The sequence below is a fragment of the Lonchura striata genome, chromosome 2 (assembly GCF_046129695.1).
Source record: "Lonchura striata isolate bLonStr1 chromosome 2, bLonStr1.mat, whole genome shotgun sequence".
Taxonomy (NCBI): Eukaryota; Metazoa; Chordata; class Aves; order Passeriformes; family Estrildidae; genus Lonchura; species Lonchura striata.
Window position 1 is genome coordinate 60,166,494 of NC_134604.1, and position 25,340 is coordinate 60,191,833.

At 39.0% G+C, this 25,340-nt stretch overlaps 1 protein-coding gene across 12 annotated transcripts in view; it reads right to left on the reverse strand.

Annotated features, from left to right (window-relative positions):
* The window catches only part of ENOX1 (ecto-NOX disulfide-thiol exchanger 1), a 364,143-nt gene that overhangs the window by 120,752 nt on the left and 218,051 nt on the right, over positions 1-25,340 (reverse strand). For 9 of the 12 annotated variants that reach the window (XM_077781387.1, XM_077781383.1, XM_077781384.1 and 6 more), the window contains 2 exons: positions 12,435-12,569; positions 11,421-11,558 (listed from right to left, as the gene is read on the reverse strand). In XM_077781387.1, the coding sequence (XP_077637513.1) occupies positions 11,421-11,558; positions 12,435-12,444 (148 nt within the window). In that variant the 5' untranslated portion in view covers positions 12,445-12,569. Of the gene's footprint in view, positions 1-10,164; positions 10,247-10,959; positions 11,106-11,420; positions 11,559-12,376; positions 12,395-12,434; positions 12,570-25,340 lie in introns of those variants that run through there. The other 3 variants (XM_021530841.2, XM_021530842.2, XM_021530843.3) reach the window with 3 other exon arrangements.

Consider the following 25,340-nt stretch of genomic DNA (forward strand, 5'->3'; position numbering starts at 1 on the left):
TGAGGAAGCTGAGACCTTCCTGGCCATTAGCAGGCATCTGTAGCATTACAGAGATTGCATTCAAATCTATGACACTGCTTTGCTGATGGAAAAACAAAGACTGGGAGAATGAGAAAGCAGAGGTAGGAACACAACTCTGTCCTAAAAGAGCTGCGGTAAAAAGCCTTCCATGGAGAACTCAGGGCCTCAAATCCCTGTATGAAGAGTTGGAAGGATGGCTAGCTTTCATGTCCCTGATGAGCTCAGTTGCTGAAGTAAAACAACAGAAGAAAGGCAGTCCCTAGGGGACACCAAATGGTGTATATAAGTCATTAGCTATCATCTGTTTCCTTAGCATTGCAACTTTACATTTTGAAGGCATGCACATGTGTAGAGACACACGCCACCCCATCAGGTGGTGCTGAAGTTATAGGGAAGTATGTGCTGGGATCCTTGATGGAGATATATGTTTGCTTGGAAGGTCCTCTACTAGTAACTTCTATTAATATATAATAGTCCCCTTACCTTCAATTTTTGTAATGATGGTTACTTACAAGCCTGCTTCTGCAGAATCAGATAATTTGGTGTTGTTTTATCTTAATTCCTGTTTAAATTCCACTCAAACATCACCACCAAAAAAAAAAAAAAAAAAAACCAACAACAAAAAAAAAACCAAAACACCACCCCCCCAAAAAAAAACAAAACCCCAACAGAAACGCAGTCAGTTTTCTCTTTTTGAAGGGAAAACACAGGACACGTGTTCCAAAACATATTTAGATTTTAAAGTTCAGAATTAATACCCTGAATTGCAGCCAGAAATTATCTTAGTCTTGAGGCTGAAAGTCTTTAGTCTTGGGAGTCAACAAATCAGTCATGACAAGCCTGAGCCAGCTATGGTTTATTATAAAATCAAGCTTGATTATCTACTTGAGGTAATTAGACAGACCAGAACAAAAGGACACAAAGTTAAAAGGCAACATATGTAGGAAAAACTTGAAGAGAAATCTTGCTTTACAGAAGGTGGTGAATACCGAGAAAAAACTTGAACTTGATTTTTTTTTCATATACTAAACTTTGGCTTATAACACAAAGGGACCCACAATATTTATAATAAGCAGTTCATTAAAACCAGCTACTCAGCTTCTCAGCTGCAGATTCCTCCCAAACCCTGCTACATGCACATAGCCCTGAAATCCAGGTGCAGCTTCTGAGCTCTCTCTGTCCACAACCCACAGCCTTTGCCCAAGACCAAGGAGGTCACAGAGGTATTAAAAACACAATGCAGAAAGAAAATGATGCCGTGACATTTATTACATTAAAGGACAGCAGCACTGTGTTTGGATTTATACACATTTAGTGTGAATTAACAGACAACAAAATCTAATCACTTTTTCTTGTCCTCTTGTTTTGGTGAATTTATTGCTATTTTAATGAATACTTAATGTATGGTACCGCCTATTATAGCAGATAAAGTTTAGGATAATTTGCAATGTCACAAAAAATGTTTCAATTAAGCATGCTTAATTAAAGTGCCAAAACTGTTACCAAAAGGTGCCAGAAAATAAGGTTTCAGTGAGTATTCTTGGAAAGGTCTAAGTCATGCAAGTCCAAGTATAGATCAAGACCTGAAAGAGATTTCCAACAGAAGAGATAAATACATTTGACAGATGCAGCTCAAAATAAGGTAAAACTTTAACACTGCAGTCAGTTATAATATTCCATATTTGTTTCTAGGGAAACGAACCACTTGAAATACAATTGTGTCAGAAAGAAGAAAAAGTGTTGGACAAGCATACAACTTGCCCTCTCCCTCCAGTGCAATCTGGACAAGTCTTTTCTGAAACACAGCTTGTGTTACTAGGTCTTTACAAAAACGGTGACATAAAGCACATCTGCACCTTTTCCCACAGCGCTGTCTTCTCTAAATGCTGCCAAAGCTCTCTCCTTTCCCTTCTCCAAATCCTCTAAATATCACAGCACACATATAGTCAAAGAGGAAGAGAAGGTAGAAATTGTCTGCCTGTTTCTAATGTGCACAACAGTTTTCCTGTTCTTCAGTGCCTGACTCAGAATATCAGATAAAAGGAGTTAAAACTGCTTTTTCACTTAGCACCATATTACTGCTATGCCAAGATTCCTATAAAAATCTACATAACAGACAGGAAGCTCCATAATCAGTGCTACTTTTCATGCCAATCAGTATTAATCCCATTGTTTCCATGCAGTCCCTTACCTACCTGATTTATCTAAGTGAAAGAAAATAGACCACATGCAATTTGGGCCAGGATTGACTCTTAAGGATTCAGGCATTGTTTAACTTACTAGAGCTCCGTATCACTAAGCCTTTCCTGAATGGAAATAACCAATAATTACTAAATAACATAGGCATTATGGTCAGGAGAAGGAGATTACCTATAAAGGAAAATCTGCTAGAGCCAAGAAAATAATTTTTTTAGGAAAAGAATAATTGGAATAAGAAATGTGCAAAAAAGGGAAAGACAGACAAAGCTGTTCTTGTTCATGAATAGAGCTATTAATTTTCTGAGGCTACACTAACAGAATATCTTTTATATTTGGGCAGAATACAATCTAAATCTATACTACAGCATGTCGGAGCATATTGTATGTATTAAGCTTAATTATCTTTCACCTCCATGTCCACTAACAGAACTACTCCAGTGGCCAGCTGCTTCCCATTACAGAGACATTACTCAGAGCTGCTGTCATGAACATCATTTGTCACCACAGGAGCACGGGAAGGTGTGGCAAATCCATTCTTTATCTGACCAAAGACAACATTAATGAAATATTCTGTTACAAACTCCCTCACATGCCCAGGGATTAGGCTAAGTGAATCCCAACTTTCTTCTTCAGTGCAGACCATCAAAAGACATTTTTCCACACTGATCAGTTCTGCTCATATTTCACAGAGACTCCTGCCTTGAACAGAATGTGCATGTTCATGCTCTTTGTGAGACCCAGTTCTCATGCTATAAGCAAAGGGCATTTGAAGCACAGGTGGCAGAAAGGAAATAAAACTATGCTTATATTCTTCTCTTTATGCTAAAACATAGAAATTAAACTTCTCATGCTTCCTCTCCAGGGGCCAAGCTCTAAGCATCAACCTAACCTGTGCAAACAAAGAGAGAGCCTGACTAGGGAAGAACAAAGGATTTTATAGCCTTGATTTGGGGTGGCTGTCTTGTGATCCATTCATATTCAAGTCTACCCCTCTCAAGGAGTTTTTCTCTGGGACTGCCCCAGGTGATGCCATCTGCACCCTCCTGAGAGCACTCAGCATGGGCTGAGGTAACAGTCCTCTTGGGACTGCTGTGTCCATCCCCTGTAGACCATCTACAGAACCTGTAAACAGCTTTGACCTAAGGGCTTCAGGTAGCATTGCCTTCCCTTTGCCACCTAGACACCATGACTGTGCTCAGCAGCTCACTTTCAAGCAACCTGCCATTAACCGGCCTTTTTCATCCCTGAATTTATGCAACCTGGTATTCACACCTTTCCTTTGATTAGTTAAAATGGTCAATCTGCTTTTTCTATTGATTTCTATCCACAATAACTCAATTTTTCCATCAGCAAACTGTATGTCACCCAGGTTACACTGGGCTCCCTGTGTTGGCCAAAGAACCTGGGATCCTTGGAAGGGAAAGAGCTGCAGACATAGCTATACTCCAACAGAAGTAAACAGTCAGTAGCAAATGATTCCAAACAGCCTCTTGGCTTACTTTATGCAGTGGGATGCTCATAGTTACTCATGGGCTTTCTGGTCTAGAATAAACAAACACATGGAAAATAATAGGAATGGAGGCTTTCCAAAGCAAGATAAAAGACAGGGAAAACTTCTGCAAAAATAAAATACTTCCTCATGTTACTTTACTGTAACATCAAATAAGAACATGCCAAACAGATTGTTAGTGGTATAATTACCAACAGCCAGGAATTAAAAAAAAATCCCTCTAAAACAAAATGCCAAAACATCCAAACAATATGGCTTGCATCATAAATTTACTCCAGTATTTTGAGACCATTAAGAAGAGTATGCCAAATAGTAATCACTCTTTTTCCTAAACTGTTAACTGGCTTGGATAGAAGTATAACAGCAGAAAAGGGGATACTATATTCCTAAATAAACCTTCACTCCGCATTTAACACAAGCTTTGCACTTAGCACTTCCCTCTATGTGGTCCTGCTCACCTCTCAACTTGTTTACTTGGGATATTCAGCCCTTCATACCATGTTAAAAACTACTATTTATCTTCAAGCACCGAGCAGATTTTAATCATTATCTTCATCCCTGGCCTCAATTAAGGTCTAATATAGAGGAGGTACTTGAATGACCTAAGATGCACACTTAACCCTGATAGCGTGTCAAAAGGCACTCAAGAGTTTCTACCACATTTCCTCTAGCTGTCAAATCTTTCTCTCCTTTTTCTGTTGTAAACTGACTGTGTTTGTTCCTAGCACTTTAATGTCCCCTGGAGTGAAGTCTCCTTGAGTAACACTCACACGATAGAATGTGCGATTAACTCTGCAGGCACTTTTCAGGTCAATGAAAAAAACCTACTTGTTACACTAGTACATAATACTTTAGATATGTTCTCAGTGGCTCTACATACTGGGATTCCCATAGTACCTATTCTCTCTCACCCATGGTGTTCTCCTGTGTCTTGGTAATAAAAATTACGTAGTTTTATCTAGGTATAAGTGCAACACTAATCCTTAAGAGTATTTTTCATACAAATGTAATTATTCTGATGGGTCATTCAGATAATTTGAATGGTATATCTTTTCCTCTTGACTAAAATGTTTCTACAGGGAAGATGATAAGATAGAAAGGAACTAAAATAAAATTAAGAATTTTGGGGTTTTTCAGATCATATCTTACTACATTTCTTTTGCATCATAGGCTGACTTGTTAACAAAACACAACATATAAAGCAGGTTGGGAAGCCATAAGAGACGAAAATATGCCTTCTGAAGATACCTTGTAACCTTGAGAGGGTTGTAAAATCTACAGAAAGGTGTAGATTTTATTAAGACTTTTGATATCTTTTTTTACTGCCAGAAGTCAAGCCAGTGCAGCATTCAGAACAAGGTAAAGACACTGAATACAACTGTGCCATGGGGCTGCTGAACTCTTCAGCTCTTCTGGTCTACAGCTTTCACAGGCAGGGGAACCTGAGCTCCTGGAGTGTCTCAAACAGCTGCCTGTGCACACCAAAGCTTACATCTGCAGATTGCTAAAATTCAGTCACAAATTTTAGATCCTCAAGCATTTTTTTCCTTTGAAAAGTGACTATCTTCAGCTCGTTATACAAGTGACTCATTTCAAAATTTTTGTGGATAGACTATAATGAGATAGCAGGAGTTAAGTGTTAATTACAGAAAAGGAAGCCGTGTTTTGCTAGGCATTCTCTTGGATGTTTTGAGTTATGGATTCATCAGCACATTGGATTAGTGCCTAAGCAATGGATTGTAGAAAAAGTAAGCTTTAATAGGTAACAGGGTAGCAGGGGTAGAGTGAAATGAGACTACCAGATGGCTACCAGTGGCTCTAAGCCTTCAGTGTTGGGGAGACCATAGAAGAGATATATACATGAGAGTTGGGAAAATCCTCCGGCCAGCTGACTTCCTAAAATCTTCAGCCCTGTACAGCCTTCCTTTGGGGAGATGCTGAATATAATAAAATCTATCTACTTGATTTGATTTTTCTTCATTAACAGTACAAAAATGGTACACAACCAGAACAGCGAGGAATATGTTTACAATTTAGTCAGCATATGATGACCTGCAGTGAACAATAATTAATAAAGCATGCCTGGAATCTGAATATAGTGATTGTCTGTAGTTACAGTCTTAATTTTGAAGAAAAAGAGCCTGAATATTATGACTCCAAACACTTTTAGGCCTCAAGCTAATAAAATTCTGGGAAGGACATTAAACCCTGTGTCTTGAGATTCAGGAGTCTCTAGATCAAAATTTCACAAATCTTTCTGTCATCAAAAAATACATCTGGGGTTGCAGTTTCAGGATTGCAACTACTTACTGTAGTGGGTATTGCTTCAAAAATTAAGTTTTTGTGAGTTTTGACTTGAGTTGGATAGATAACTTCTAGTTTGGGGAACCTCATTCTATTTATTAATGATCAAGAAGAGAGTGCATCGGAGAGAGCAACATTCCAGCACTGACTTGCCTTGTGGATCTCTCCCTTGAAGTATCTGGAACCCAACACTGTCAAAAGCACAATTCTGAGCGAGATGACCTGATTGGAACTGACAGCTCCTATGTTTCACTGAAATCAGGTCAAAAGACAAGTGTGTGGGAAAAGCAGAGACAAATGGAAAAACACAAAGGTTGATGTAAGTGCCTAATATTTCAGAACTTCTAGTGTCTAAAAAACACATGTTTAAAACCACAAAAATGGTGTTCTTTTCTATATCTTTTGGTAAGCAAGAGGTTAGGCTTCAAATGTTCCTAGTCTCTGATTTCACTAGGACTTTATAAAAGTGGTCAAAGACAATCTTCAGAAAAACAAAAACAAAAACTGTGTGTCACCGAAAATTTCAGTATCTTGAGGCTGAGGCATATTGGCCAGACTCTTGTGGAACAACATGTCTTAATAATTATTCTGTAAATAAGCAGAAGGCATCAGTTTTCAGACATACCCTTGACTTCCAGGCAGACCTATAACTTTCATCTTGGATGTCTGCCCTTGTGGTTTGTTATTTTACTCTGTAAGAGCACAAATATGTGTCACAGGGCATGAGCTTAACATAAAGACTAAATGAATTACCACTTGTGTACCACTATTCAGGCTCATTTGTGCTAGAGAACTTTCTGACATACACTATTTTTTGACTCACAAATGTTCAGGTCATCTGGAGGAAAGTGCCTCAAAATTGCTTCCTGTTTCTCAGAGCACTGGTTAATTAGTGAAAGGAGAACTGAACTGAACCAAGAAATAAATAATTTTCTCAGCATGATATCTTCCCTTAGAAAACAGGTTACCTGATGGCATTTGCTGAAAGAAATGAAAGTGCAAGAACTCTGAATCTAGGAATGTCAAAATTGCCTTTAAAAAGTACCAGTGCAAAAGCAAAATAAAACATTCTCAGTTGGCTTAGGTCACTGAGTATTTCTTCTAGTCCTAAAATCTAAAAAAAAAAGCAGACTTGAATGCACTTGAAAGATGTGCTTGAATCAGAGTTGCTGAGTGCAAAAAGAGGTTTTAGTTCACAAAAAGATGAACTACAAACTAACCTTCCCCTCTCACCTGACCATTTTTCTCAGAGTCAAAGCATAGAAAACAGCAATTTTAAGGCCTGGATAATTCAAAAGCAGTTTAACAGATTTCCTTCAACTTTTCCAGATCTTTTTTTCCTCTGGGCTAAAAGCAACCATGAGAAAATTCAGCGTAAAAGGTACATTTTTTTAAGAAAGGATATATATTTTCCCCTTGCTGAAAGGGGAAATTTAGACTGAAAATACTTTTCACCCATAACTATTCCACATTAATCTTTAACACTTTAACTTATGTTTTATTAAACTATGGTTTATTGTATTAATTATGTATATATAATTTATAAATGCATATAGTAGTGTATATGTAATGCAGCAGACAACTACATGGAAAAAGTAAATTTTCTGAATAAGTATATGTTATAAGCAAAATATATGTTGACACGTGAGAGATATTATTGAACTATTAACAGGAACCCATCTTTATAAATGAAAGGTTCTGACATTTGCCCAGATCAAAAATCCAATTTTACAGCACTGGGAGATAAGGAATTAAACAGAGTGCAGATATCACCTAAACTGGTATTAAAAGGTTAGTAGTGCTTAAAATTAATTAGTTACCAAGATCAGAGAGCTGTCATCCCAGGCTGAGAGAAGAGTATTGGCCAGATGTTGTGGAAGCTTCATTTTAGCAAGCTCCTGAGCTAGACAAGAGTTTCACAGATTGCAAACTGGGGAGTATAACCATTACAAGGCAGGCATCCCAGCGGGGTACACAGCAGTGAAGCTAAGAACTGCTCAGGAGAAAATAGTCTTGAGAATCCTCTAACAAGGCTTAGTAGTTCATATGGACTCTATACATATGAGAACAAAAATGCCCTGCACAGCAATCAGGAACTGGTCAGAATGCGTAAGTCCCTTGAGCACTGACAGACCAGAGGGCTAAGAGGTGTCAGGAGACGGGTGGATACCACACACCACATTTCAGACCATGGCAGGATATGTAAAGGTCACAGTATCTCCAAGTTTAATCTAAACTACTCACTGCTTTTCTAGCTATCAACAGGGCTGAGGACAAAAACCAAAAACAAACAAACAAACAAACAAAAAACAAACAAACAAAAAACCCAAAAAAACAAACAAACAAAAAAAAACCAAAAACAAAACAAACAAACAAAAATAAACCCAAACAAAACAAAACAAAAAAAAATTTTAAAGATAGACAAATAGAACTGGGACATGGTTGTGTCATTTTCATCCCAGGGAAATGTAACAGATAACAGTAGCAAAAACAGTATGTGACTGCTGACAAAGCTGACTTCATTACTAGGATTAATAGCAAAAAAATGAAAAAGCCAGAAATAGCTAGGGAGTAGTTAGATATTTGGTTGAATATAATGATGCAAATCCTCACTGAACATGGATACAGTAAATATATTAGAGCAAATAAATCTATCAGTATTTCCATGGCAAACTGAAGTTTTGCTATTATGGATCTGCAATAAAGAAAATATGTCAAAAACTTATGAATCTTAGGGAAATATAATGAAGCGTCAAAGCACCTGTTTACCTTGAAAATATAAAGGAGTCTAAAACAAAGAAAACAAAAGGAAAGGAAAGAAAAGAAGTTATTCTGCACATGTAGAGAAATCAGGCAGCACTTCAGTAATTAATATTTATTACTTATGGCACCTTCCATACATTGAAAATGTTGAACAAACATGAACTGGCTTGTACAACATCTTTACAATACGTGATACACATAATTATGGAAATTACAGCAGGGGGCTGTCAATGGTATAAGATACTGGAGATCCTCCCTTGTGGGGAAAGGCACTGTACCTGAGATGAGGCTGCCATGTAGGGATTGCACAGCACACCTGAGGACAAAATTTACACAGGAACTGAAGAGACAGAATAGAACATGACAAAAAGGCAGGGCAAACTTCCACAGCATATGCAACTAAGATGACTATAAATGAAAGCAGCAGAAGGTGATTTTGACATGTGACTATTTTCATGTTGGAGGTAATCGCATTCAAGTTGAGCACATCTGCAGGCAAATCCCCACTGGAAAATGGAAAAAGTTGTTTCCCCATGAAGACATAGAATCATTAAATATTCTGAGTAAGAAGAGACTCACAATGATCAAGATCAGCTCCTAACTCCACACGGTACAAATTATAGTATGTATCCAAGAGTGTTGTCAAAATACTTCTTGAACAGGCCACGACCTCATCCCTGAGTAGCTTGTTCCAGTGCTTGACCACCCTCACAGAGAAAAACTTCTTAATAGCAAATTTGAACATCCCCTGATGCAGCTTTAAGTCATTCCCTCACATCTTATCACCAGACACCAGAGAGATCAGCATCGCCCTCTGCACTCACCTTAATAAGGATGTTGTAGACAGCAACTCCTCAGCCTCCTCTAAGCTGAGCAAACCTAGTATCCAGAGTTGCTCCTCACAAGTATTGCCCTCTAGTCCTTTTTATCATCTTTATTGCCTTCCCTTGAAAATGCTCATCACTCTCATATTTTTCATATGACTCTTACAGCACACAGCTCTCATGGAGAGACTGCACCAAAGCTGAGAAAAGTGGGATAAACGTTTCTTTTGAGTGGTTAGTTACATTGCACCTAATGTGATCCTTTTGGCCACCAGGACACATTATTGACTGATTCTGAGCTTCTAATCAACAAAACCCAGCATATTCTTTCGGCAGGGTTGCATTCCAGCCTCTTCTCTCCCAGTCCACTCATGCATCCAGGATTACATAGTCCCAGGTACAGAATGTGGCATTTGTCCTGATTAAACATCACACAGTTGGTAATTGGCCAGCCCTGTAATCTATCCAGACTCTCTATTAGGCCAATCCACCCACTAGAGAATCAACAGATTCTCTTTTATTTAGTATCATCAGTAAACTTACTGTGGACTCAGCTTCTGCATCCAGGTCATTGACAGAAGCATTGAAAAGAATTGGATCCCAAGGAGTGGATGGCTTTGCTTGTTTCTTTTAATCAGGAGCATGGGGTTAAAGCTAGAGATCACCAATCAGTTCACAGTCTCCACCAGCTCAGCTCTCTGCTTGAGACTGATTTGTTATAAATCAGCTTTCTTGCAGCTTAGTGTACCAGCCTGTAAAACAGGTAATTCGGAGCCAGACCGTCAGCTGTGAACTGGCACAGCTCTACTCAGTTCCCACTGTCAGGAGGGGGCATATTTGGCCAAAATTAATCATCAGGCATCCCTGGTGAGGCAAGCAGAGTGATTTACATCATGACCTGGCTCACTGCATCCTCGTCTATGTGGAGAGGTGCAGACTGTTACAGGATGCTGCTCTGTTACAGATATTACACAGCTCTTCTTAAGCTGAAGTGGCAGTGAAGCTTCCAGAGGGAATCTGTCATATACCTAGCACATGGCTTGTGTCCACAGGGCACCCACCCATATATAAACAGTTCTTCTCTACATCACAGAAGCAAAGAAGTTTTAATGTTTCCAGCTAATTTGGCCTCTACTGTTGACAACAAAGTCTGCTATGTCCAGTCTTATCTGTAAAATATTGCTGGTTTCAAAATACTATTTTCATGGGTGTTAGAATAAGTGATCCTTTGCAACACCCTCCTAACCTATGATTAGGAAGTAAATGACAAAGTCTAACAAGAACAATCTCTTGACATTAAATTTTACGGAACCAATCAGAAAGTAAATAAGCACACACCTGACAGGAAAGCTTCACTTCACTAATATCAACTGAGCATATGAACTGGACAGGCTTCATGATTTTCTGCCCAATTAACACAACTCCAAAATCTCCAGTCAAGAGTTCTCAGCCCAGGGTATTCCTTGGCAGAACCTCAAGACATCCTGCTTGAACAGAGAAATAAAAACAAACGTTCCTCTTACATGACTTGCCTCCTAATCTTGACCCAGCATAAAGATTGATGGTTTAGCTGTTGAATTTCCCCTGAGAATTTTACTTTTTTTACAAGGTTAAAATATAATATTGATTACATACGTACTACAAGAAGAGACTAATACACAGTATGCAATATTAATCACAGGTGATATTTTCAGAACATAAAAATATAATATACTCAGAAAACATTCCATATATTTTTCAAAGGACACGAAGAATTCATGACTGGTACAAGCAATGCTTTTAAAAAAGAAAAATCTTACCTGTCACAAGCTGTTGTCCTGCTAGTCCTACTGGAACCATCCCCAGATTATTCATAGCTGTAGCCCAAGCTGTGGGATCAGTGACTGACATGTTAAGCTGCGTGGTATCTATAGCTATACTTCCCAAACCATCAGCTGCTGCAAGGAAGTAAACATGCTGTAAGTAGAAAAGCCTATGCACCACAAATTTTAACCAAATCTTTCAGTGAGAATGAGGTATCACAACCACTGTTTATTTTGGGGTATTTTGTTTCTTAATTATGATTCACCTTTAGATTATTGATAATAATTCTTGGTATTGTATAATAGACCATAAAGTCATTGGAAACATTCAACAGATGTAAAATGGTACAAAGAAAAGAGAAAACTACTTCACCATGAGGATAGTCAAGAAGTAGAACAGGCTATGCAGTCACCATCCCTGGCACCTTACAAGACTCAACATTTTATCATAATGATGTGAACAGCTGATCTGACCCTATCTCTGGCCCTGCTTTAAACAGGAGGTTGGATTGGGGACCATCTGAGGCCTCTCCCAGCCTGAATAAATTGCTCTGCAACACTCTGATAGAACTTAATGATACATAAATAGTTGTGGAACTTGACTGAAACCTGTGAGAACCAAACATACCCCAAAAAAGAACAGTTTTCCATAAGGTGCAATTTTTTATTTTGTAAAAGATTTAAGAATACCTTATTCCCTAACTAAAAAGAGATCAAATAAATTCCATTCACTATAGCAAATATCTTTTTTTTTTTTTCTAAAACCAGAAAAGAAATATCATTAGTATGGTCAAAACAGAGTGAGCCCACATATGGATCTTCCTTTGATGGGGGGGTGGTGGGTGGGGTAGTTAAGGGATGCCACCTTAACTGGAAACTGAATATACTTGATACTGAAACACCAGACACAAGATGTGATCACACATTTTTGCTTCTCCCCTCCCCAGTCACACCTGAAATCAGCTCTTTCCAGCTATTTTCTTACGGCCTTTGCAGACCTGAGATATTTACCAGCAGCCATTGCTTTTCCCTGGATCCTTTTTCTTCTGTTTGACTTCTTCAGTTAGGAATAATTAGCTACTGTATTAGCAGCATCTTGAGATGGGATATCACCAAGCACAGGGCCCTCACACAGCTCATTAGGCTCTGAAAGAAAAAAGATAGCAGGTGCCAGAGTCAGAACACAACAATGGACCAACGTCTTTGGGAAGCACTCGAAGCTCCTGCCCACTCCCTCTGGATCAGCAGCCCCAGTCTCTGTGCACACATTTCACAGCCTCTGTAGAGGCATTCCAGCAAACACTGCTCCTCACCTGCTGAACAAACAGTACCACGTATGAACTTGTCAGGCCACTGAAAAGCTCTTCACAAATTAGGTCTTATCAGTAGCTACACAGCCTCCTTGGCATGAAGGCATTGGCTGAAAGAACATATTAAGGGATGAATGTGATTTTTTTTTTAACTGTTAACAATTAACTGGTGTTGCAAGTTTTAAGGAAATAGTAGTCTGTTCTGAGATGGAAAGAGGAAAGAAAATACTATGCAGTGACTTACAGAAAGGAGCCTGCAGAGATGTGGAAAGAAAACCTGACAAAGCTGAGGAAGATGCCTGCTCCTTAACTAACACTGCACCCTTGGCTCACAGAGGTTACTTAGCTCAAAGCAAAAGTGTGGTATCTGTTTCTAGCTAAAACACATTGCTCTCATCAGGTGTCTGTCAGGCCATGAATTTTACATAAGGGCAACTTATTGCTGTTGCTGTCATTGCTTGGGAGGCTCACCACGTTAGCGCATCGCTCATCGGAAAGGAGGCAGAATAGGTGACAGGTAAGAGGTGTGAGCAAAGTCTGTGAGCTTCCAGCACTTCCAGCAGGGGTAGAAATCACTAGGCTGAGGATTATCACATACAGAAGCCCAAGCTACACTTTGTGCACCAGGTACATGGGTCTGTGGGTTAAGGAGGGCCACGTTCATTTTTTTTGGCTTTCCAGTAGCCTAACGGATCCAGGGTTTGGGCACCAGGGGCCAGCAAGTGACCAGAGGCTTGCAAGTGTTCAGAGAGGTTATTAGCACCGTGTAGGTGAATTTTGGTGACTTGTTAAGCCCTAGAATAGCTGTGCTGACTTTAAGAAACTACTTGAAAGACCATAATTAGGTGGTTTCCAACATGCAGACCCTAAGGACTCGTCTGTAGAAAAGACATAATTAACATAATTACTATATTTTAGTTTAGTACCTCCCACACTTTTCTTTTTTTTCATTTGATGTGCATAAAGTATGAGCCAGAAAGTTTCATGGCACTGTATATATCATTTCATAGGAACATGACCAAATCAATGGCTGTAAAAGTAAGAGTCAGGCTCAGACAATGATCTACATTTTTTTGTATGTTGTAATTTACAAATAACCAATACACTGGGCTAAAAAGCATTTTGTTCTAATCTACAGTGTGTCTACTTAAAAGTCAATAGTTATCAACCCTTAATATTTGAATTTGCAATTCCAATTCTTATTTGATCTCCACTATTCATTATACATAACATAAAATATTTTTATCATAAAATTAGCTTTTAAATAACATCTATAAACAGCAAACAAACACTGAATGGAAGTCTTCTGCAGGGAATGCAACTAACATAAGGCAAGGCAGCTAAGATTTATGTCAAGTTTTTAAAAACTGGGTGTCTCCTATTCAGCTCTTTAAACTTGTACTTAGCCCTTTCCACTGAGGCTATAAACTTCTGACCACAAACATCTGTTTTGAGGTTAGGGCTGGCTGAATTACTCCTTGTCAATAAGTTATTTCTTACACAGTACAGCCCTCCTTGCTCTTTATGAATCACTGCCAAATCAATCCCAATTTACAAATATATGCTGAATAGCCCATATAAGAGTAGTTCACCTCTTTCCCTGACCAGTAGCCTTGTTGCCTTGATGAAGAAAGGAGCATTTAAAAGCCAACAGTGATGAAATGCCTCTCTATACCTTGCTATAATGCATCACCACAGCTAATGGGGAGGAAGGAGGTACTGCTCCCTGGTTTTGGGGCAAAGGCATCTCAGATAGACATGGATTGCTGGGATAAGAGAAAGAAAATGGGTATTGGACTCTCTCTGCCATCCCCCTTGCCCATGTTTTACTGTTTGGTGCAGTGTGTACCAGGTGACAGCTCTGCTGCTGAACGCTAACACTCTTCTGCCCAAGCCCACACTGCAGTTGCCCCAGTTCTGCCAGAAATACAGGATCAAACCTCAGTCTACTGGGAATGACTTTTTGGTGTTTTCCTTCTGATATGTTCACATATTTCAAATTTTGGTCTACTTTGATGAATTATCTACAAGTATTTGTTGAAGTCCTTGTGGAGGAAGAAGACTATAACACCACAAATATGAACGAAAACATAATCAATAGGTTGAACTGGTGAAACTCATGGTGTACTGTACCACCAGGTCTGCCCAATATGCCAAGGAAGTCTGTGCTCAAAACACATTCTCGTAGCCCACCCTGGCTCTGGGCAGCTTTGCTTTCTCTCTGACCACCAGGTCTACTGTTTCATCAAAAGTACCTGGATACAGTGCAGGGTGAACCAGGGGAAAAGCCATAAAAGAGAACGTGAGGAGCCTAAAGTGGAACTAGTTCTATCTAACCAAGAACTGCTGCAGGCTATTTTGTCAGTGGAAGAGAGCTGAATAACAAGCATAAACGAACCTATGAATGCTGAATAATTTGCAGTAAGCTGTAGGCAGAACTAATGCTCCATCCTGAAGGACACAGACTGTAGAAACTACTTCTTTTAAAAAGAAAAATACTAATTTTGAACATCCCTTCTAGTGACAACTCAGTGGTTAAGACAGAGCAACATAATATGGCAAAAATAGTCTCACAGGCATTACAAACCTGATTTAGACTTAAACATTAGCTTTTGTTTAAGAAGCTAATTCTGAAAATTTGTATAGAGAAGGTTTCATTAATGCTTAAAATAAAATCAGCTTTGGGCAAATTTCAGCATTTCTTTGTGTAGCTCAGACACTGCACTATTATATCCTTCATGACACTGGAAATAAAACAAGCAAGGAAAGCAAACAAACCCACTCTCTAATGTCATGCAAAAAGCAAAATCCTAACTTTGATGAGGAATACATTTACTAGCAAAGATTCTGGCTTTCTTAATAATAAATTTAATCACAGTTACTGGTTAAACAGGCAAGAAAGTGTAAGCTTATGCAGGGATCTTGTGTAGCCTGAGCAGGCATTAACCAACACCACTTCACTGACATCACACCTTTAGAGAGAGCATTCCTGATTTACAATTCACTAATACTCCTCCGGGCATTAATGACCTGAAGATATATGTAAAAGAATCTGTTTTTATAAACATTTGTGCATGGGAGTAGCCCTACTTCAGGGGAGTAACTTCACAAGCAAATAAAGCCATAATCCTGATTTACAGGAGAAAATGTATAAAATATTCTGGGCTCTGCTATTCCTTGATGTTTGGGAGAGGCAGAGACATTAATAAAAACTTCCTGATTTGAGAACTTCTGATGAACAAAATTTTGATGCCAAGCATTTTGTAAAGCGATTTCACATTATACTTTTTTGGTGGTCTCTTTGCAGACATGATACAAGTACCAGTCCTTGGACGGTGAATTGCAAGAGACATTTAGACTTCCCTCAGACAGGTTGTCAGGAAGATAAAGCATCCTCAAGTCCATACCAATGAGCACTTCTCAGTCATAGCAGTCATAGCAGATTGTACTTAGTGAACATATTTTATACCAGGCAATTAAATGCAGTTACCCAAATGAATACAGAAGTCGGTTATATATTGTGCATCAATTATCACAGGCAATGAATGCCATGAGACAAAGAAATTAACATAACATAAAACTAATTCAATAACAGCAGATTGTGAAGTTAAAATCCTACCCTTTAGATATCCATAACACCGCAATGAGTTACAACATGGAGTGAAGCTGATTAAATGCACCACTGTAACGAGGCTCTGCGGAGTGCCCGGGTCAGCAGCCAGCCCTGGGATGCAAGGAGGAGGTTCTCTGCCCAACTCTGACACCGACCTGCTGAGTGACCTTAAGTCATTTCAGCACTTTGTCTAATTTTTGTGACCATTAAATCCTTCAAGGAAAAAACTGATGGTGTCAACCTTTTGAAACCTTGGAGTACAAGTCAGAAAGTCATTAAATGCTATTGGTGCTGATTCTTGAGGAAACACAGATGGAAAGGAACAATGTGGAATCTTGTGAACTGTTATATCTAGATGAGTTTTCCTGTTCTTAAAAGAATGGCAATTTCAAAGTGTTTGTTACTATTCACTGTGATTCATAGGACAGTGGTCATTAGGTTGGTCACACTCCACCTGACCTGCCAAAGTACAGGTCATTTATCAGGCTACCTCCAGCTGTCTTCTAAAATATATCAAGTGTTTTGTACCGATTCTTCACAGTGCTTTTGTTTCTCCAGCTGCATACAGGAATACCAGTAAAGAAGGGAAAATAGAAAGAAAAGCTAGACAAGGATATGCTGTAAGTCACTGTTCATTTCTTTCTGACTATCTTACAATGAAGAAGAAAAATGGGACTAGCAACAATGAAAATTATATTTTTATGCCACAGCCACCCTACCTGGGCTACATGAAAAAAAAAAAACAGCATCTCCAATTGATTCCAAAGATGGCTTTTAGAAGTATTTTTGATATTATTGCATATGCAGTGTTACAAGAAGAGGCATTCTTTTCCATGGTTAATGGTATGTTAACACCTAGAAAATGTCACCTAAATTCAGAAATTCATAACAAATTGAAGGAAAACATATTTCTTGCAACTATTTGCAAAAATGAATTTACTACAGCAAGTAAAAAATTACATCAGGTACCAAGGCTTTTTTGGAACAAAATCTTTTTTTCTGGGAGGGGATCCTAACGTATGCATCTACTATGCTTCATCTCCCTGCAGCTCTACTGCAAAGACAAGCTGGTTTCCAGCATCTCCAGAGTCACCCTGTTTACATGGATTTTTCTGCCACAACTCCCTCTTACAGGAGGCATTTGAAAGTAAAGATTAATTCTGCAGGAACCAGCACTTTCCTTAAGAAAACAGCTTCATTAAGCACAAGCTAGGGAAGATAAGCTCTCCTAGAGCCTAAATAAGAGCTCTGGTTTTGTGTTCACTCACGTAACCTTTCCAATTTTTTGTCTTATAAATGATTTAAAGCACCTTTTTTCATTCTAGATTATGCCACTAAAAACCTACATAGTCATTTTATAAACTCATAAAATATGTGCTGGTGGATTAAGACATTTCACTTTTAACTATGTAAACCAAATATGTAGGTTTTTCCATGATTGCAAGGGATACTTTCCACCAATTTTCACTGAAAAAACAGTTAATGAATAAATCATGTCCATACTGATAGGATTAAGACAATTTAGAGAAAAATCACAATATAACAGTTATAACAAAATAAAACAGTTTCCCTCTAAATTCAACAAAGTCAATTTTTACAAAACATATTTTCTGGAAGAACTGCTCATTTGAGATGCTGCATTACTTAAATCCATTGTCCCACCACGTCTTGAAGATAACACATGGTACACACAAAGGCCAGAATTCCCTTGGAAAGCAGAGCACTGCAAGATTTCAACAGAGAAAGAAAAATAAAACAGAAATCTCCAAGATAAACAGGTATTCTCTGGTGATGCTCCTTGAAAGGTCACTCGGTAATATTTCATGGTAAATCCCAGATTTCAGTGGCATCTCAGAGCAAAACCTTAACAGGTTACAAATGTGCTTTTTGTTTTGCGTGTATTTTAGCAGCTGCAGTCTGATTATGCTGAAGCCTATAAATAACAGATTCTGGAGGCACATTAAGCAAAGCATTATAGAAGTCCAGCTTACTTACTGAAAAAGCATATGCAGTTCCAAAATCATCTGGAACAGGAAAAAAAAAAGCCATATTGCTGGCTAGCAGAGCCTTGATAAAAACAGGTCTGATTATTCCTTGAACACAAAACACTGTTGTGAATTGATGATTGCATCTCTGTTTTTCACCCTGCCAAGATGGCTTGCAATTGTGACTCACTTGCTTCCCATTTAAAAGAACAGTGACTTACTGACTAAATTAGGACAATCCTTTCTTTAAATGCTGCATTTTCCCTTCATTTATATTTAAGAAAAACAAATATTCTGAAATGTTTTAATTATTTACAGCAGTATTTTAATAGCAAGCCTTTAATCACACTACTTTCTACTAAAGGCCAGTGATTATTTTAGAAACATGACATCCCACACCACTGCATTTCAGACAAAAGGGGAAGCATTCGAAGAAGATTTTGAACAAAGACACTTCAGCAGCTTAATTGAAAGGCAGAACACTGAAATGAGAGGCACTGGAATGCCTTCTTCATGCCATAAAGTACCTGGGGGAGTCATATGGACTTCACATACTCTTTCTTATCTTTTTGGGCTTGAGAGAATACCTATATAAATGCACTACACCTATCAAATATCTTCTCTCACTCACTGTACCACACACAATATTCTTGCTTCATGCCTACTAAACCTACATCAAGCTGAAATACAAAGGGTTGTTTGGTTGAGTGTTTTTAAAAACTCAGACAAAAGTGGGGGAAAAGAGACCAAAGCAAACGAGGACACACTTCCAGAATGAGTATTTTAGCTTCCTGGCTAACCTAAAGTGAAATAATTCCCATGTCGCCTCCTGAAAAAATGAACAGCTTGACAGGTAAGCCGTGTCTGTGGCAGAGCCCCAGGGACTGCCACAGACCACCAGAGGCAGGGGTGCCTTCAAATTGAATTTCCAAAGGAACACAGACGGCTGTCTCCTAGTCCCAGCAGACCAGGATACCGTTGCATTTCACATGGCAACATTATGTAAGGAAAGTCTATTTTAAGTAACTTTTTAGAAGTTTCTAAAATGCATACATTATCATTTTTCTTCTCCTTCAAAGTCTGTATAATTGAACTCCTGGAGTTAAGGCAGCCTGTCTTTTCAGGCAGACATTCATTGGGGGGAAAAAAACCCAAACCTGTCAGTCAAACTATTTTCATATTTTTAAAATACACTTTTATCACTGGGTCAAATTATGGCAAGAGGTGACACACATCTAAGTGTCCTTTGTTAAATGCAAGGGAGATCTGCAGAGCACTTTTTGCAGAATATTAAAGCAGTCTAAAGTCATATTGATCAAAATTTTATGCAATACCATCAAGTATTCTCTCAGTGATGGCTGTTCAGTGAAAATCTGGAAAAGAGATTTAGGCTTGTTTTGTTTGTTTTAATTGAAGGTTTCTGGTGATAAATTTTGCTTAAGAGAAAAAGTCACTACCTCTTCTATCAGCTTACATCTGTCCTCACTCTGAAAGCTGCCATCCCCTTTTAGCACATCACACTCAGGATATTTTCTCCAGCTACAAGATCTAAATTGCCAGTGTGCTCCCTGGGCTCATTTATCTTGCAATCTTTCCATCCCTCTTACTATACCTCCTATTCTCCATTTACCTCATAACACTTTTTCTTGCTTTTCTTTGCATTATTTTGTTTTCATCCATCGACTCCACACTCCCCTTGCAAGGTAGGCACATCTCTTGCCTTAATCTGCCATGGGCAATTCTCTCACCCAAATATCTCTTCACAGCCAAGAAGTTACTGTTTGTTACACTTTGCTCTTGTATTAGGGAAGGCAGGGATTCACCTCACCTAAAGTCTGCCAATGTAGACATCTATACTTGAGCTTTCTTACTGTTGTCATTGCTAACAGGGAGAACCAGGTGCTTCTGCCAGCCTGTTTCAGACACCTCCCTTGCCAGGCAGTGAAGCTCACCTTGGAGGTGCACATCTCACTCCCCTGGCTGAAAGTCTACGCTGCAGTTTTGGATATGAACATCTGTTTTGTCAGACACCCATGGGATGAGATGACCTGGGCTGAGCTAACTGTGCCTTGGGAGCTCAGTTGTCACTCTGCTACCTGCATGCCATATGAATCCCAGCAAGACACTCAGTCCTGAGGGACTTGGCTTCCACTCCTGTCCTTTGCCTGATAACTCTGGCACAGTGAGCTGCAGGACAACAGAAAGCACGACTCAGTTTGCAATAGCTCATGAGAATGTCCCCAGATATAGATACATACAAATTAAAGAGAGAGAGAGATGGTTGTCTTTCTGATTATTTTTCTGTCCATCCCCAGTGAATATGCCAACATATAACTATTAGTGTTTGACAGCAGGAGCTGCCCACTCTAACACATTCCTACAACTGTGATCTGCTTTTTTCTGGAGAGAAAATTCATTCTGGACCTTTTCTTTCTACTTCTAAATGATTAATCCCATCTCCCCAGCCCCATTTCTTTAACAGACACTTAACTTTCTTGCTCCTTGCAATTCACAGTTTGAAGATCAGTGTAAATCACACACCTCTGGGCTATCACAGTCCCCTGTTTCTGCCCACCAGCCTTGCAAAGGTTGCTCCTGGCTTTCTTCATCATTCCTGCCATATTTGGGGACAGCATCTGTTTTTGAACCAGAAGTGAGGACAGCAACAGGGAGTTTCCCTCTGTCCTTTCTGATTTACGAGGTAGTTTGCTGTAGATAAATGAGGGAAATGGTGAGTATGTTCCACCTCCCACTGGACAAAGCAGAGCTTCCAGGGTCTTTGAGCTGCCACATACCCATTAGCTTTCCTCAGAGGCTGAATTAAGTTGCTAAGCAGAGCCAGGAATTTTGCCTGTTTTCTAAACAGTTGTTTATGGGATCACTAGCAAGTTACATAAATTTAGGATTATTACATACTCTGTGGGCACTGAGGGAGAAGCAATTCCACAGTTAACATGAGGTCAGATCAGGAAAACAGCAGCTACTATGCATGCTTCAACTATGATCAGGCAACAAAAATTATTTTGATGCTTCTGCCTTGTAACTAGCTGTCAGGGGGTCAGGATGGAGAAGGCTAGAGCTGCAGATCAGGGTGAATCTAATGATGCTAAAAACCCTTCTTCCCTCCAGGTGGTCCTGCCATACCTTTACCTAGTCAGCAATCCTTCCACTACCCTTTCTGTGAAACTGTCTTCTTGAATGCACATTTCTTTTCTTCAATTTCAGTTACAATTCTTCAGGGCAGGAAATTATGTTGATTTTCCCTCAGGCAGGGCTAAAACCTACTGGAAATGAGGCATTCTTTGTTTAATTGTACTGATGCTGCCTTTAGCCAGGTGCCTTCCAGGCAGGAATATCAGCAAGGCAGCACTGCTCTAAAACACAGAGACGAGGCCACCCCCTTGGCAGGCTTCTGCATAGCCCCTTGTGCAGCCAGGCTTTCATCCCATTTGAGGCTTTTAAGGTGTCACTGTGTTGGAAAACTAGGAATAATGATGATCGTAGCATTCTTCTCTCTCCTCATGCAGCCCTTCCACCTCTTTCACGTAGTTAGTAATCCTGTCATCCACCATTTTTCAAAATGTTGTACATTTGTCTGTCTTTTAAAATTTGAATTATAAGCTCTTCAGGGCAGAGAATTTACCTTTATCTGTGTTGGTAAAGTAATAACAAGAATAATGTATTTATTTACTGTAATACAGTATTTCTAGCCGTCAAGATAAAATCAGAAACAATCTGAAGTCAACAAGAAGACCAAAAGATTTGCAGAACTTTTAACCATGAAGCGAAAGCCATGAAGCCACCTTGTGAAACTTTGGTAAATTAGTTACTTATATTCATAAATAGCAGTAAAGATCCTTGCAAATTGACCCTCTGGAAAATATAAAGCAAAACATAACCAGTGTAAACCAGCAGAGCACTGCTCCACATGTGTATTATAAGGGTCACAAATGGCCTCCTAGTTACTTTTTAAACAAATGCAATGTTAATACTTTCACTGCAACATTATGAATAAAGCATTTGGCCTGTAGCTACGAATATGGTATGTCATGGCTTTTGACTTGTTTGTTTATATCGTCATCCAGAAAATTTATGTACCAAGCTCTCTTGGAGTCAATCTTGACTCAACCCTTGAATATGCAGAGGACACGGCCTATGTAGAGGGCTCTGGGGTGCAGCAGTTTCCATCAGCTTCCCCAGTGTAACTGGATGGCCACTACAGCAGCACAGTGCTCTTCTGGCACACAGGAGGAGAACAGAGTGCCAGGGTCAGTGTCCAGGCCTCTTTGGCACCATCTCTGCTCGTGCTGTTAATGGTTTCTTTGTTCTCTAAAGATCTGCAGTATCAAATTAATCAAAATAATGGCAATGATGCAAGAGATTAAACTGAAAGGAATATGAACTGCCCTTGTTTATCCAGGTGATACTACAGGAAGTGCAAAGCAGATACATGTAGAGGACAAAGCCCTGTCCTTGGAATTTATGGTCTGAATGGAAAATGCTTTGTGAGACCACTGCTGACCCTAGCAGCTTCTGATATATAATGGTAGGGTTAAATGACCTCTATGTACTTTCTTGCCTGAAGCTCAGAGCAACGTGAATGCAAGAGGAGCATTTTGAATGGGTCCCATTTGTTATTCTTTTAATTGCCTACTAATATTTCTTTTGGTGGGAAAGACTTAATAGATCCCTTCTGCCTCCAAATGTCTTCCAACCTATCCAAATTGCAATTCAGCCAAAACAAATACAGGTCTCCAGTTCTCTAGAAATGAAAAAGAAACTTGACAGGGATCCAGGAGACTCCTGTTCCTCATATATGTCTGCAACACACCTTTGGCAAGTAATTTAAACCATCATCCCCCACCCATGAAGTGGTGTGATTACACTTTCTTTATCCTAGACTTTATTAATCTTGCCTAGTCAGGTTGTTCTCTGATTATAGGGTGGCTACAGCATGACAGGACCACGACCCAGGCCTGCAGAAAACACAGGATTGCATTAGGTTGAGGAATATTCTTTCCCCATAAAATTCAATACTAAAGCAGAGTGGAATAAACAAAACAAAAAAACCCCAATTATCATAATTTCCTATGGAATTACTGTTTATCTGAACGTGGAGAAAATAGCAAGTTTCCTTTAAAAGCACTTGCAATGAAATTCACACTCTGTCAGGTGTAAATTACAGCCTGTATCTCATCTTGTTCTATCTACAGCTCCTTTCATAGTCATGCATAGCACCAGCGTATAAAAATATTTCCTGCATGTGATAAAGCAAGTGTGGGCACATAAGATGCAGGAAAAATATGAGACACAAAAAGAAAATGTTTAGTGGTATCTTAAAAGAAAACTAAAAGTTTGTAATCATGCTGTTTCTCAGTTAGATAAGGTGAATTACAATTGTCCTTGAGAACACAATTTAAATAAATCTAAGAAATATTTTGTTTAAGAAGTTGCAGAGAATGGAGGTAGCTAAAAATAAATGACAGAAAGAAATAACAATCCCAGGAACATGATTATGTTGTGCAACCACAAATATAGTAGATCACTTAAATTAAGGCCAGATCATAATAGAGTTGCTCAGTGGAATATCGTGGGAAACAGGCTTTTCATCTTTTTTTCTCCTCAGTGTTCTATGCAAGATCTTCTGATAGTATATGCTCTATGACATCTAATAGATTACTTCAGACAAATATCTGTACACCATAGTAAACTCTGCAGAAACCTGGTTTCATCTATCCTCATCTTCAAAATAGTGAACTCCTCCCTGAGTCCTGCGGGTTGGAGATACTGCAAAGTGCATCACTGGCACACCATGAAGTATCATTGAGTTTGGGAGGAGTCACTAGATGGAGTTGGAGTGCACTGTCATGTTATTTCAGGGTCCATATTTCAAGGTACAAACAAGACTTCAGCCTGAGTAGAAATTCAATGTTGTTAATCTTCTTTAGGACAACTGTGACTAGGGGCAAGGAAGCGGCGTATTTAGTTTAATTACACGGCCAGAAATGCCTGAGCTAGACAATTCCTTCTTTAAAGTTGGCAATTTCCTTTCATTCAGGAATAGTTTATATGTCTTAATTGTTAAGCTATCTATACAAAGACTATACCTCAGGTTTACTACTGACTAGGTCTCCAAATGCTTATTAATTGGTGAAGACTGGGTATCTGCCACAGAGCAGAAAGAGAAGCAATAATTTTCTGGATGATAAAACCTTTTTGGGGCACTAAAATTAAAAATCTGCTTGTTCAAATAGGGCCTGAACAAAACAGTTTTGTATGACTTCTCAGTGAATGAAAAGAAATGCCATACCTGTTATGAATGGCTACAGGACTTCTGAAGACTCTGCAGACAGGCCATCTGACTTTCTTGTCATGTCTGGCACAGGTTTTTGCACTTTACAGGATAAGGCAATCAAGCCTTGACCCTTAGCTTCCTCATAATCAACATTTGTGCTAGTAAATTCAGTTTAATTGGAATTCATTCATGTTTCTAAGGGGAGTTTAAGGATGGAAAGATTCATGCTTCATCTCATCTCACTGGTACTAAGATTCACAGATCCATCACTGAGAATGGCCTGGCCTCTGTTATCATTAATTGAAACATATTAAGAGACTTAGAAAAAAAAAAATCCAAATATGAAATGTCAGGAGAGAGATCCATCTACTTTTATTTCCTGTAGTTATAATATACCTTAATTACTGTTAATTAGGAGATATTGTTCCTGGTGGAAGATCATCTGACATAGTTTCTGTTGGTGATTAACATAGAACAGAATTCAATATATTTGTTGAATGTGGGATCTGTTTATTGTGACTGTACCGTTCTATCTAGAGTATCAGTCCTGCTACGCAGCAAAACAAAAAATAGTCACAAGTCAAAAATATTTCCTTTGACTCATGATGTTTTAATATTCCCTGCTGCCTTCTTAAATTTTCTGCTGCTGGCCCCTTAGGACTCTAGCACATGTTGCAGCTCCCACTAAGGAGGGATACAAGGCTTCTCACTGGG